Source organism: Nerophis lumbriciformis, linkage group LG17 (genome assembly GCF_033978685.3).
Source record: "Nerophis lumbriciformis linkage group LG17, RoL_Nlum_v2.1, whole genome shotgun sequence".
Classification (NCBI taxonomy): Eukaryota; Metazoa; Chordata; class Actinopteri; order Syngnathiformes; family Syngnathidae; genus Nerophis; species Nerophis lumbriciformis.
This window is the reverse complement of record NC_084564.2, coordinates 18051606-18064812: the sequence shown is the minus strand read 5'-3', so window position 1 is coordinate 18064812 and position 13207 is coordinate 18051606. Positions and strand designations below refer to the sequence as shown.

The window sequence follows — 13207 nt, the reverse complement described above, 5'->3', positions numbered from 1 at the left end:
CTGCAACACAGCACACACACATAAGCAGAAGGATCCCTATGAAATGCACATGTCAATTGCCTACTGTTGAGTATGGTAGTTTTGGCTTTAGTGTCATTAACTGGCGGGACTGCGAGTGCAGTCCTAACCTAGACCCTGTCCTACTCGAACCTGGCCTGCAGTCAAGAATTTTTAAAAATCTTAGGTTTTGACAGGTCTTCTTTATTTTAACCGGCATAATCTTTTTTCTAACTAGACCTATTACTTATTCAATTTAATACTATTGTTTTAGTGCGGGGGTCTCAAACTTGTGGCCCACTATTTAACTTCTACTGCAAGTTTACTGTAATTGTAGCTCACACACCCTGGGAGGCTAATATTTAAATATATTTGGGAATGTTGAATCCCACTAGATCAAAAACACTAACTTCAAAAACGGCACAAACACAAACATTACCAAACACATTGGCCAACACAATAAGCAACTTCCTGTAAGCAAACAGAATTGTCGCTGACCATCTCCTAGGGAACGCAACAGTCCCAACACATAACATTTTTTACATTTAACTTTACATTAATGTTTTTGTGTATTTGGGATCCCTATAAGTCACATATATTTTTTAAATCAAACCATGGAAGTATGGTGGAGATATCTATACAACAATCTTGCCTTCTTCCAAAGTTGCTCCAAACGTGCTGTTTGGAATTGGGACTTTAGTGACGTATTGCGCCTCAGTTATCCCAGCAGATATCTCCAAATACGGTAGAGGTTTATAAATGATAAATGATAAATGGGTTGTACTTGTATAGCGCTTTTCTACCTTCAAGGTACTCAAAGCGCTTTGACACTACTTCCACATTTACCCATTCACACACACATTCACACACTGATGGAGGGAGCTGCCATGCAAGGCGCTAACCAGCACCCATCAGGAGCAAGGGTGAAGTATCTTGCTCAGGACACAACGGACATGACGAGGTTGGTACTAGGTGGGGATTGAACCAGGGACCCTCGGGTCGCGCACGGCCATTCTCCCACTGCGCCACGTTTACCCAAAGAGTTGTGCATGAGTCCACCATTTTTATTTAGTTAAGTTACCCTTTTTTCTTTAACGTCTTGTGGGGCGAACTGATTCGTACATGCACATGCATGCTAAAATCCTACGTCACCGTTTCTAATAAAAAGTAGCGTATTGTTCTAACTTATATCTGTCAGTAAACGCCATATGGAAGTGCTAAAAACTACAACATGGCTGACGGGGTGGCGAGCCAGTCAAAGTGGGCTTGGCTTGGAGGAGGAATTTGGCACGTAAATAAGACCGCCCACAAAACGGCGCAGTCTGAAAAGCGTCTGAAAAACCAAATCTATGCAAAATTTTGACCAAAGCACAGTTATTATGTAGAACACACAGGATTGTTTTAAATGTATAAAAAAATAATCACAATATGACTCCTTTACAAAATATCTATTAATTTTCGCATAAAAAAAAAAAAAAAAAAGAAACAAGAAAGACAGAGAAATCAAAGACAGCTTACCAAAATTTAAATAAATAAAAAGCATTGCACACATCACACAGGTCCACATCTTATTAGAAAGTAGGTAGCTCTGCATTGCAATGCCTAATACTGTATTGTTCAGTAAAGGTTTCCATTTCTTCAAAGACCTCTGCTCGTCCTCCAGTAACGTAAGTCAGTTTTTCCAACGTGACATAGTTTGTGTAAATTGAGTTTGAGAGCCCTGCTTTAGTGGGTGTAAATTATGTTCTTCTCTGAACCATGGATGACTTATAGTGCTATTAAAAAAAAGAAACATTCTTATCAAATGTGCTTTTTTAGGAAAATACAAAGAAGAGGAAAACATGTGATGACACACACATGATCATCATTAGAGTCGATTGTCTAAACATGAGGGCACTGTGTGTGTGTGTTGTCGTTTTGTAAGTCAGCTCGTGCATGGATGACTCCCTTTGCTCGCTTTACACTTCAGTTGGACACTCGCTTTGAAGTAGCTCCCTTTCCCCTTGTGGACCTGCCAATGTAAATAGGCGTTTGAAGCGCCCAACCCCCTCTCCCCACATGGGTCACACACGCGCACAGACACACACACACATACACACACGTGCACACGTCTGCACAAGCATGCATGACTGGGGATGCAAAAAGGTTCACATGCTAAATTATACGCATGCGCGCACGCACGCACGGACACACGCACAGGGAATGAGTGTATGACACAGCAGAAATGTGGCTGGGAGAGAGGACGGTCTCCTCTTACAGAGCCGTCGCCCCACCCTGTCCTCTGGCTACAAGACGATACGCAACGTTGAGGTCCGTGACACGCCATGATGGCTGCACCTTCCTCTGATTCCTGGGGAACAAGGCAGCCACATGAAAAGCATCGCAGATGAACTACTACCATTATGAGAACCCACAGCATTAATAAATGTGATGTTGAGTTCTGCTCAGCGGTTGGTTGTGGTTGTTGATAAGGAGTTGTGTCTTATCCAAGAGGAGACTGAGGGCAATAAGAAAATGGAGAGACTGTGGAGCTAAGTAAAGAGCAACGTGGTAAATGTCAAAGTTATTTCTTCTTAAAATGTTCTGACTTAATTGATTTACTGCTTGGAACTCAGGCTAACCAAGTACTAGAAATTATACTTGGTCTGCTGCTTTTGCCAATGGAGCAGAGTAGTGAAAGTACTAGTACGCCAAAGTAATTAGGTCTACTCTGGTAGCGTCACTCAAAACTGAGTTAATTAAAGTTTGATAAGCTGCTTAGAGCGACTTCTTTGTCCAGATGCATGGGCGAGTTTGAAAGTGAACGCCGAGATAACCTAGCAGCCACAACAACAAAGCTCAGTAGGATCTGATTGGATTGTTAGGGCGAAGGTGTGTGTGTGTGTGTGTGTGTGTGTGTGTGTGTGTGTGTGTGTGTGTGTGTGTGTGTAGAGGAGGAAGACAAAACATGAGTGTAATCAGTAAAAAAAAAAAAAAAAAAGTTAAAATGAGTTGAGTAATGTGGAGGCTTTAAAATAATTTTAAAAAAGCCACATACGCAGAGCAAAACCTGTCTCAGTTAACCCTATGAACACACTGAAAGTTTAGAGGGGCTGGAAGGCAAAAAGAGAAGTGAAGCAGTTTTACGAGCACACGCAGGGGACGGCGTGTTTATGTATTTAAAAGGGTGGTGGAAGATTGCTATCATGTCCACTGACGACCTATGTGGTCGCCGAACAGCTCTCAGCCCGTCATAATGAGTGCTCTGGGGACGAGAAATACTGAAGAATCACTTTTGAAATTGCTTTGAAATATCTGAGATGTTGCCAAGGACGAGTTAATGGATAATGGGAGGACATTTTCGGAGGAGCTTCATTATTCTCCAAAAATGCAAATGTGATTGCATTTAACAATGTGAAGAAACACAGTTTTTTCCAAACTAACATCAAAATAATGTCCAAACCTCTATCAAGGCTTCATGACAGTGAGGCAGGCATCAGTTTCTGCAATAAGTAGCGTGCCCTCTGACAAGAACAAGGCAGGAAATGGCTAAGAATGGTCAGGGCATTAATAAAAAAAAAAGGAATAAAAAAAGAAAATTTCCCTTGTGGTGCAAATGGAAAAACAGCTATCAATAAACTAAATAAATATACATTTAAAATGTACCCTTTTCAGGAAAAGTAACTAAATAAAAACACATTTTAAAAGTCTCTTTATGTTCCAAAAAAAAATACAATTAAAGACAAATACCAACAAATTTGGATAGTTAAAATAAGTTAACACACGCGATTAATCAAACAATTATCTCATTAATTATGTAGATAGACAGATTAATAATGCAATTTATTCTTACTGCACATGCTCCTTTACCTTAACCGCGAATGGCTACTTGAACGGCAGCACGGGTTACTATACGATCCGTGATTAGGTCAATGCCTGAAGAATAAAGAGACTCCTGTTGGTGTGCTCGCTGACTAATTTCAATCCAAATTAAACCCTGACTGGACTTAATAACCTAGTGATTACTCATGATGAATGCAGATGCAAAACTGATTTTAAAACATAATCATTTTGACAGAAGTAAAACAAATATGAATTAAACACACCAAAAAAAACATCCAATGTGTGTATATACAGCATATATATATTTAACTATTTATTATTATATTATTTTTTTGTTTGTGTGTACTTTCTATCAAAAAGGGCTTCTTATTCCAGTGTTTTAGTAAAATGTTTCTAAACAACGCTAAGAACATACGCTGGAACATAGTCCTCTGGGCTTGGCCGTACTCCCGCGCTTTCAAAACTTAATTGGGGGCATTTGGAGACTTACAAGAGAAATGGGCGCAAACTTCAGCATGCAGTAACTTGAGCTGGGGCCTTAGTTCTTTTCATGTAGTACCATTATGTTATGTATCAACAGTATTAAAGCACACAGAAGGAGCAAAAATGCAGCTCTTTGTGTCACATTGACATTTTCTGGCTGCTCTTAAAGTAACCGTTTGAGCTCCCTGCTCATAACCGTGTGAAACGTGCGAAGGTGTGAGAATCTACCTCCATCAGAGCTGCTAGCCTTGTAATTGCACCTTCGACATAATTTTTTCAAACTGCATTTCAGGAGAGGCTTAGAGAAAGTGGCAAGACTCTTGGTGACTCCCATGGTGCCTGGGGTGTACGTGGGAGAGCGGGTGCTCTTTAATTGACGACGCACCTTCAACAGTGCCTTCTCATACAGCTGTGGGAGAGTTCTTCAGTAAAATGTTGCAGAGAATCAGTTGTTTTGAATGTGGCCATTACAGTTCGGGATGATCAAGGTCCAAACAATAGTACCGGTATGTTCTAAACATTTTTTAGAGCCCAGATATGTTTCAATTAATTTTTAGTATGTTAGGTCCAAGGTAAGAACATGTGGGTCCAAGTATGGAGAATTGTTTTCCCAGCTCAATGGTTTAAACTATGGGAACCGTCCAGCCCAAAGAATGCACTCTCTGTGGCCACAGTAGAAGATCAGTTTTGCCGGTCTATCACCCCTTTTCTTCTTATTTCCCCCTTGCACCTCCCACTCTGTCTCCAAGCTTGTGTGCAGGTTTGAATTTCAAAAGTGTCTCTAGTGCCGCCTTGCTGAAGGGACTAGCAGGAGAAGGTTACACACCTCCATTTAGAGACGGCGTGGCTCGGTTGGTTGAGCCGCCGTGCCAACAACCTGAGGGTTCCTGGTTTGCCATCCTAGTCACGTCCGCTGTGTCCTTGAGCAAGACACTTCACCTCTGCTCCTGATGTGTCGTGGTTAGGGCCTTGCATAGCAGCTCCCGCCATCAGTGTGAGAATAGGTGAATGTGGAAATAGTGTCAAAGCGCTTTGAGTACCTTGAAGGTAGAAAAGCGCTATACAAGTATAAACCATTTACAATTTACAAACGCTTTCTTTTGACAGGATCATGTGGATCTGGATTGTGTATCCTTCCTCCAGTTTTCTGTAACCTTCAAATTGACTTCTAAGAGTTACTTTATCACTCCCACAGCATGGTTTCAATGAACCTCTCAGAATTTACAGCAAAAAATATTTCAGATGAGGATACTGGTCAGTGCACATAATTAATATTTCCTTGAAGGGACGCCTCCATTATGATTTGATAAAATCTTGAGAACACATCTCCAGTCTTCTGACAAGCAATGCAAAAATTGTCAGCTCAGCAACACTTAATTGGGCAGCAGTGCTGACAACAACAACCGGATGTAAAGTTTTCTTTCAATTCAGAGAGAGTAGACTGGCCTGGTTGTAGCTGGAACCCTCCTTCCAGCACAGAGTGTTGGAAGAGGGGGGAGGCGGTGACCCCGAGGCAGAGATTTACAGTTCTACTCCCCAGCGTCTGCTTATGTTACTGTTCTCAACTCCCTTCTCATCTCCTCTTCTGGAGTGTATTGTCCTGACACGCCACAGTGAGGAGGAGGACATTTTTGCCTGTTAAGGTTCAGTTACATCGGGCGTGAAAAGTTTGGATGTTGGGGCTCCAAAACGCCACTGTTATGTAAACCTATGATTCTCCACTCATGCGGACAAATTTTTCTGAAATGCAATTTATCAATACAAGGGATGTGCCGATCCATCGGCCACCTAGCAGTATCGGCCGATTTTCATTACAAAATACATGATTGTCATTGCTGATTCATGCCACAAATGCAAACGCCAGTCCCCTCTGGCCAATATTGTGTTTATTTTCAGTTTGCCGACTGAAAAGCTAGCAGCTAATTGTATATCTCCATACACAGGGTGGAGCTGCTTTCCTAAGTTAATAATAATCAGCTCCATTATAGAACATAAACTGCATACATTAATATCTTAAGTATCATTGTCAAGTATCTTTATCAAGTATTAGGACGAGGCTAAACATGTTACCGTACACACCGAAAGAAAGCCAGGAGCATGCATGCTAATAGCGAATCTAACTGCCAAGCTATCTGGAAACAACAAAGGGAAAAAGAGCTTAGTAAACTTTAGAAAATACAGAAAAAAGCATGTAAGAGCAGAAAGTAAGCAATTCACAAGTGGATTGATAAAAGGCTAGCGCAGAGGTCTTCAACAACTTCCCCTGAGTGTTCCGCAGAAGTGCTGCAGGGGGGTCGTGGAAATTTTGGTTGATTATACTTTTAAATTATCATATATATATATATATATATACAGGACTGTCTCAGAAAATTAGAATATTGTGATAAAGTTCTTTATTTTCTGTAATGCAATTAAAAAAACTAAAATGTCATACATTCTGGATTCATTACACATCAACTGAAATATTGCAAGCCTTGTATTATTTTAATATTGCTGATTAGAGACACCAGACCCAATAATGCAAATGAGCTAAAGGCCGCTATTGAAGCATCCTGGGCATCCATAACACCTCAGCAATGCCACAGGCTGATTGCCTCTATTCCACGCCGCATTGATGCAGTAATCCGTGCAAAAGGATACTGAGTGCATTAATTGATTTTGTTTTGCTGTTATAAATCTTTTTTTTTTTACTTGGTCTGAGGAAATATTCTAATTTTTTGAGATAGGATTTTTTAGTTTTCTTAAACTGTATGCCATAATCAGCAATATTAAAATAATAAAAGGCTTGCAATATTTCAGTTGATGTGTAATGAATCCAGAGTGTATGACATTTTTTTTTCTTTTTTTCTTTTTTTTTTTTTAAATTGCATTACAGAAAATAAAGAACTTTATCACAATATTCTAATTTTCTGAGACAGTCCTGTATATATATATATAATTATATATATATACATACATATACATACACGGTATATATATACACATATATATACAGTTAGGTCCATAAATATTTGGACATTGACACAATTTTCAGTATTCCAGCTCTGTACAACACCACAATGGATTTGAAATGAAACAATCAAGATGTGCTTTAAGTGCAGACTTTGAGCTTTAATTTGAGGGTATTTACATCCAAATCAGTTGAACGGTGTAGGAATTACAACACATTTTATATTTAACTTCCACCTTTTAAGGGACCAAAAGTAATTGGACAAACTAACATAACCATAATTCAAATTGTCACTTTTTAATACTTTGTTGCAAATCATTTGCAGTCAATGACAGCCTGAAGTGTGGAACCCATAGACATCACCAGGCGCTGGGTTTCGTCCCTGGTGATGCTCTGCCCGGCCTCTGCTGCAGCTGTCCTCACTTCCTGCTAGTTCTTTGGGCATTTTCCCTTCAGTTTTATCTTCAGAAAGTGAAATTCATGCTCAATCGGATTCAAGTCTGGTGATTGACTTGGCCATTGCAGAACATTCCACTTCTTTGCCTTAAAAAACTCTTTTGTTGCTTTTGCAGTATGCTTCGGGTCATTGTCCATCTGCATTGTGAAGCACCGTCCAATGAGTTTTGAAGCATTTGGCTGAATATGAGCAGATAATATTGCCCCAAACACTTCAGAATTCATTCTGCTGCTTTTGTCACATGTCACATCATCAATAAATATAAGAGATCCAGTTCAACTGGCAGCCATGCATACCCACGCCATTACACTACCACCACCATGCTTCATTGATGAGGTAGTATGCCTTGGCTCTTGAGCAGTTCCTTCCCTTCTTCATGCTCTTCTCTTTCCATCATTCTGGTACAAGTTGATCTTTGTCTCATGTGTCCATCAGATGTTGTTCCAGAACTGCACAGGCTCTTTTACATGTTTCTTGCCAAACTGTAATCTGGCCTTCCTGTTTTTGAGGCTCACCAATGGTTTACACCTTGTGATGAAACCTCTGTATTTTCTCTGGTGAAGTCTTTTTTTAATTATTGACTTGGACACAGATCCACCTACCTCCTGGAGAGTTTTCTTGATCTGGCCAACTGTTGTGAAGGGGTTTTTCTTGACAAGGGAAAGGATTTGTCTGTCATCCACCACACTTGTTTTCCGTGGTCTTCCATGTCTTTTGGTGTTGCTGAGCTCAGCAGTGCGTTCTCTCTTTTTAATAATGTACCAAACAGTTGATTTGGCCACACCTCATGTTTTTTCTATCTCTCTGAAGGCTTTGTTTTGATTTTTCAGCCTAATGATGGCTTGCTTCACTGATAGTGACAGCTCTTTGGACTTCATATTGGGAGATGACCTCCCCAGATTCCAAATGAATATAACACACTTGAAATGACATCTAGGCCTTTTATCTGCTCTTTGTAAATGAAATAAATGGAAAAAAACAAGGGAATAACACACACCTAGCCATGGAACAGCTGAGTACCCAATTGTCCAATTACTTTTGGTCCCTTAAAAAGTGGAAGGCACATATAAAATGTGTTGTAATTCCTACACCGTTCACCTGATTTGGATGTAAATACCCTCACATAATTATATATATATATATATACACATACATATATATATATATATATATATATATATATATATATATATATATATATACATATATACATACATATATATATATATATATATATACATACATATATACATACATATATATATATATATATATATATATATATATATATATATATATATATATATATATATATATATACATACATATATATGTATACATGTATATATATATATATATATATATATATATATATATACATGTATATATATATATATATATATATATATATATATATATATATATACATGTATATATATATATATATATATATATATATATATATATATGCTGTATATATAAACTTTAAAGGGGTCTAAATACTTTGATTAGACTTTAAAATTATCATATATATATATATATATATATATATATATATATATATATATGTATATATATAAATAAAAAGTATATATATATACTGTATCTATAAACTTTAAAGGGGTCTAAATACTTTCCATACCAACTGTGGAAATATATATATATATATATATTAAATATACATCAACAATGATCCAGCACACTGTTCTGTAGTTTACAAATAGACATGGACACCCTATTTACTGTACCTTGCGGTTTTAACATAAAAACATGAATAAATAATTATATTGTTGTATTTATGTTTGCATTTAAGATAGCTAGAGAATAATACTCTAGTTGCCTACAAGCAATTACAGTGCCATTTGCCAGCTAGTGATTAGCGTGGCAGTTTCCAGTTAATGATTAACGGCGAAAGATGCAAGCTTGCCATTAGCGCACCAGTTGTCAGCTAGCAATTAGCGCACTAGTTGCCAGCTAGCCATCAGTGGCGCTACACTATATTATTTGAATATTAAAGTTAAAAAGTTAAAGTACCAATGATTGTCACACACACACTAGGTGTGACGAAATTATTCTCTGCATTTGACCCATCACCCTTGATCACCTCCTGGGAGGTGAGGGGAGCAGTGGGCAGCAGCAGTGGCCGCGCCCGGGAATAATTTTTGCACAATAAAAAAAGGTACCTTTAGAACAAACAATTTTAGTAGATAGTAGTTTGTGATTTTGTTCAGTTATAGACTTTGTTTTGCTCTAACAATTGTATGTAATAAAAGAGAATAAGAAACTAGTTTAAATATTGTGCCGATATTGTTAACTGTCAATAGCACTCATAATACATTGAAAAATATACAGTTAATAGATGTGATCAGTATTGGTATTGTATCAGCTGATCTCAGTCATGGATGATCAGTATCGGAATCTGCCACATACTGTAAAACCTGATCAAAACACCCCTAATCAAAACATACTTGTTACAATATGTGTTATCTAATCAAGGCTGTGGTATATCTGCCTGTGATACTAAATTGTATTTGACTGACTTTTGTTTGCGCTCTGTATGATAAGTTAAAGGTCTCATTTTGTGGTCTTATTTTGTATGATTCTGAGATTTCAATGTCCTTTACTCCCCTCTTCTTTAACGATTTGCTCTTAAAGACACATTACACACATAACTACAGTATGTGTATTTAAGATTAAAAAGACATGGTCTCAACAGTTGTTTTGTTTTTCATTGAAAGAAAATGAGCAACAATTAAACAAATGCTAAGCTGCCAAGTTCTCACACACCCAAAACCCTTGCATTTGGCTTTTCCTCTACAAAAGCACTAAGTGAAATAACTTAACTAAGCACTAGTTCTCACAGACAGCGCTGACTCAGCATAATTTACATTTACTCATCATCATCATTTGGAAGTGGGTAAATTGTGTAGGGTGTGTTAACCGGCTAAATACAGAGGAGAGATCGCTCAATGGGACTTTAAATAAAGGTTTAAAAAGAAATAAAAACAGGCCAACGACGACACACCCCTACATTTCAGATATCTCAAACAAATGCTTTAATTAACAAACCAGACTGACAGCCGTACGGCTCTTTGGGACAAATGGCACTAAGATGTGTGGGGCTGTTTGCAGCCTTTACGTCATGTGTTGTTTTCATTGAGGACCACATCGCAGTCATGGCTGCCCTCAGAGGGCCTTTTGTACCTGTGGCTGTATATGAATATTAATGTGTCAGGATCCGCCTCATGATATTACACAATTGCTAATACATTTAGTTTTTTTTCTACGTACGGTAAAAAAATCTGTAGATTTTAAGGTAAAAAAACTGTCCGTTCATCCATCGATCCATTTTCTACCGCTTGTCCCTTTCGGGGTCACGGGGGGTGCTGGAGCCTATCTCAGTTGCATTTGGGCGGAAGTCGGGGTACACCCTGGACAAGTCGCCACCTCATCACAGGGCCAACACAATTGCTTGAATTTTCCTGTAAAATGTACACCCCCCTACCCATTACTGTAAATGGAAAAACGGTCAGGCCTTGCGAGTGGGCTGCGGGTTTTTCACCTTAAAAATAATACAGTACAATTTGATGGATAACTTGCTTTGAAATCATGAGACAAGCAGATGTTAAAATATAAATTTAAAAAACCCATTTGGAATATATGATAGTATAATATTTGTTGCATTATTAGATTACATTAATTAACAATTGCATGATGTATATATATTTTTGTAGTGCTGTCAAATGATAATATTTTCGAATCAAATTAATCATGATTAATCACAGGTTATTACTTGCTTGCATAATTGAAAGAGAAGACCCCAATATTTTGACACGAATGCTGCAGTATTTCTTGTGATTAAACGCATGAGTTAACTTGTTACTTTTGACAGCCCTAATTTTTTCTGTCAAAACGAAAAGAACGAATACATTTCATGAGAAAAGAAAGTACTCTATCGACTGTATTATTACCAGGCTTTCGTGGGCCATATAAAATAACGTGGCGGGCCAAAAGCGGCTCCCGAGCCTTGGGTTTGGCACCTGTGCTTTACGCTGATGCCTCGAGGGCGCTAACTTTCCAATGTAATTTAGCATTATACCCCGCCATCTTACGTCTTTCAGCAAGTAATGACTTAACCACGACAGTACGCTAACTACTAATGGTAACACAAGCTAGCCAGTGATTTCTTGTTATATTTTTTGCTTGAAAAATGTAACTGTTGTTTATGGATTGTAGACTTTCATGAGTCATGACACACACACTTTGGCTATAATGCAGAATGGGAGTGTAAAGTACCTTCCACCATAAGCATGGGCTCCTTGGCTCCTCCGTGGGCCAGCATCTCTCGACGGTAACGCTCACCCATGTCCCTGAAAATAAACAAAGAGGAAATAAGTCCTCAGCCTTCACCAACATGTCTGCAAAACCTGTTGTCTCACCTGTTTAAAGGATCTTGAAGGAAGCACTGCTTCCACACCATAGAAGCCACAGCTCGAGACATAAGATATGAATAATACTTGGCCCCATAACCGATCAGATGGCTGAATCTCAGCTGCCAGGCCTGTGCACAACAAACATTCCACTAAAGCAGCCATATTCAACTGGCAGCCTGCGGGCCACAATTGGCCCACCAAAGCTTTAAATTGGCCCGCTGAAAAACACCCAAATAGGCTTGATGAAACCTTTCAAAATAGGGTTGCTCATGTATGCAGTACTCCCGCCACCCAGCAGGTGGAAACAGCAAAGCATGTGTCCCAATGAAGCAGCAGTGGGGTGAGTAGAAAAAGATGGCACGATTGACCATGAAAATATCTAAATAAATCGCAAAAATGTGACTTTTAACAGCGACTTGACAACAAAGTATGAATGTATTGAAATAGCTGACTTTCTGATATCTTTTGTATTTGTGATCGTGTTGTTTTTGGCTGTTTAACTTTGGCTATCAAAACTAGTTAAATAAATGTAGCACTGAATTTGACCAGTGGAGGGCAATAAAGCTACACGTTAGGTTTAATTGTGTTGAGCCACAGTTGCGCAATGTTTCCTGTGTGTATTAACACTAAACCTTCTATTTTGTTTATCTAACATACACAATGGACATTATGTAAAATACACAATGGACGTTATACTTTTGCAATGTTTATATTTTCAGTCTTACAAACCTAAATAAAGGAAGACGTATAGAAAAAATAAAACTGAGGAAGAAAAATAATTCAAAAGAAGGAACATCAATCATCAACAAAACTTAGCTTCTGTATCTTCATGCTGTTAAATATCTAACTGCACACACTGGAAACAAGTAGCGAGAACAGGGTAATGACAGTGCAGTGTGAATGCTGATGTGTTCTTTGTAAATAAGTAAACATAGTCTCAAAGTAATATAACCTGCAAAGGCACTTTCTAAAGAAACATCCACATTTTGATCTACGGCCCCTGAGACCCTAGGCTCTTGAAACTGCGGCCTCCTCATTATGTCGTTGAATAGCCCTCCACTAAAG

General features: G+C 38.4%; 1 protein-coding gene across 2 annotated transcripts in view; it reads right to left on the bottom strand.

The window, feature by feature from the left end:
* Positions 1-13207, bottom strand: part of LOC133614577 (mitochondrial intermediate peptidase-like) — a 38881-nt gene that overhangs the window by 544 nt on the left and 25130 nt on the right. For both annotated transcript variants that reach the window (XM_061972653.1, XM_061972652.1), the window contains exons 17-18: positions 12149-12270; positions 12006-12079 (exon numbers count right to left, since the gene is read on the bottom strand). In XM_061972653.1, coding sequence (XP_061828637.1) covers positions 12006-12079; positions 12149-12270 — 196 coding nt within the window. The remainder of the gene's footprint in view (positions 1-12005; positions 12080-12148; positions 12271-13207) is intronic.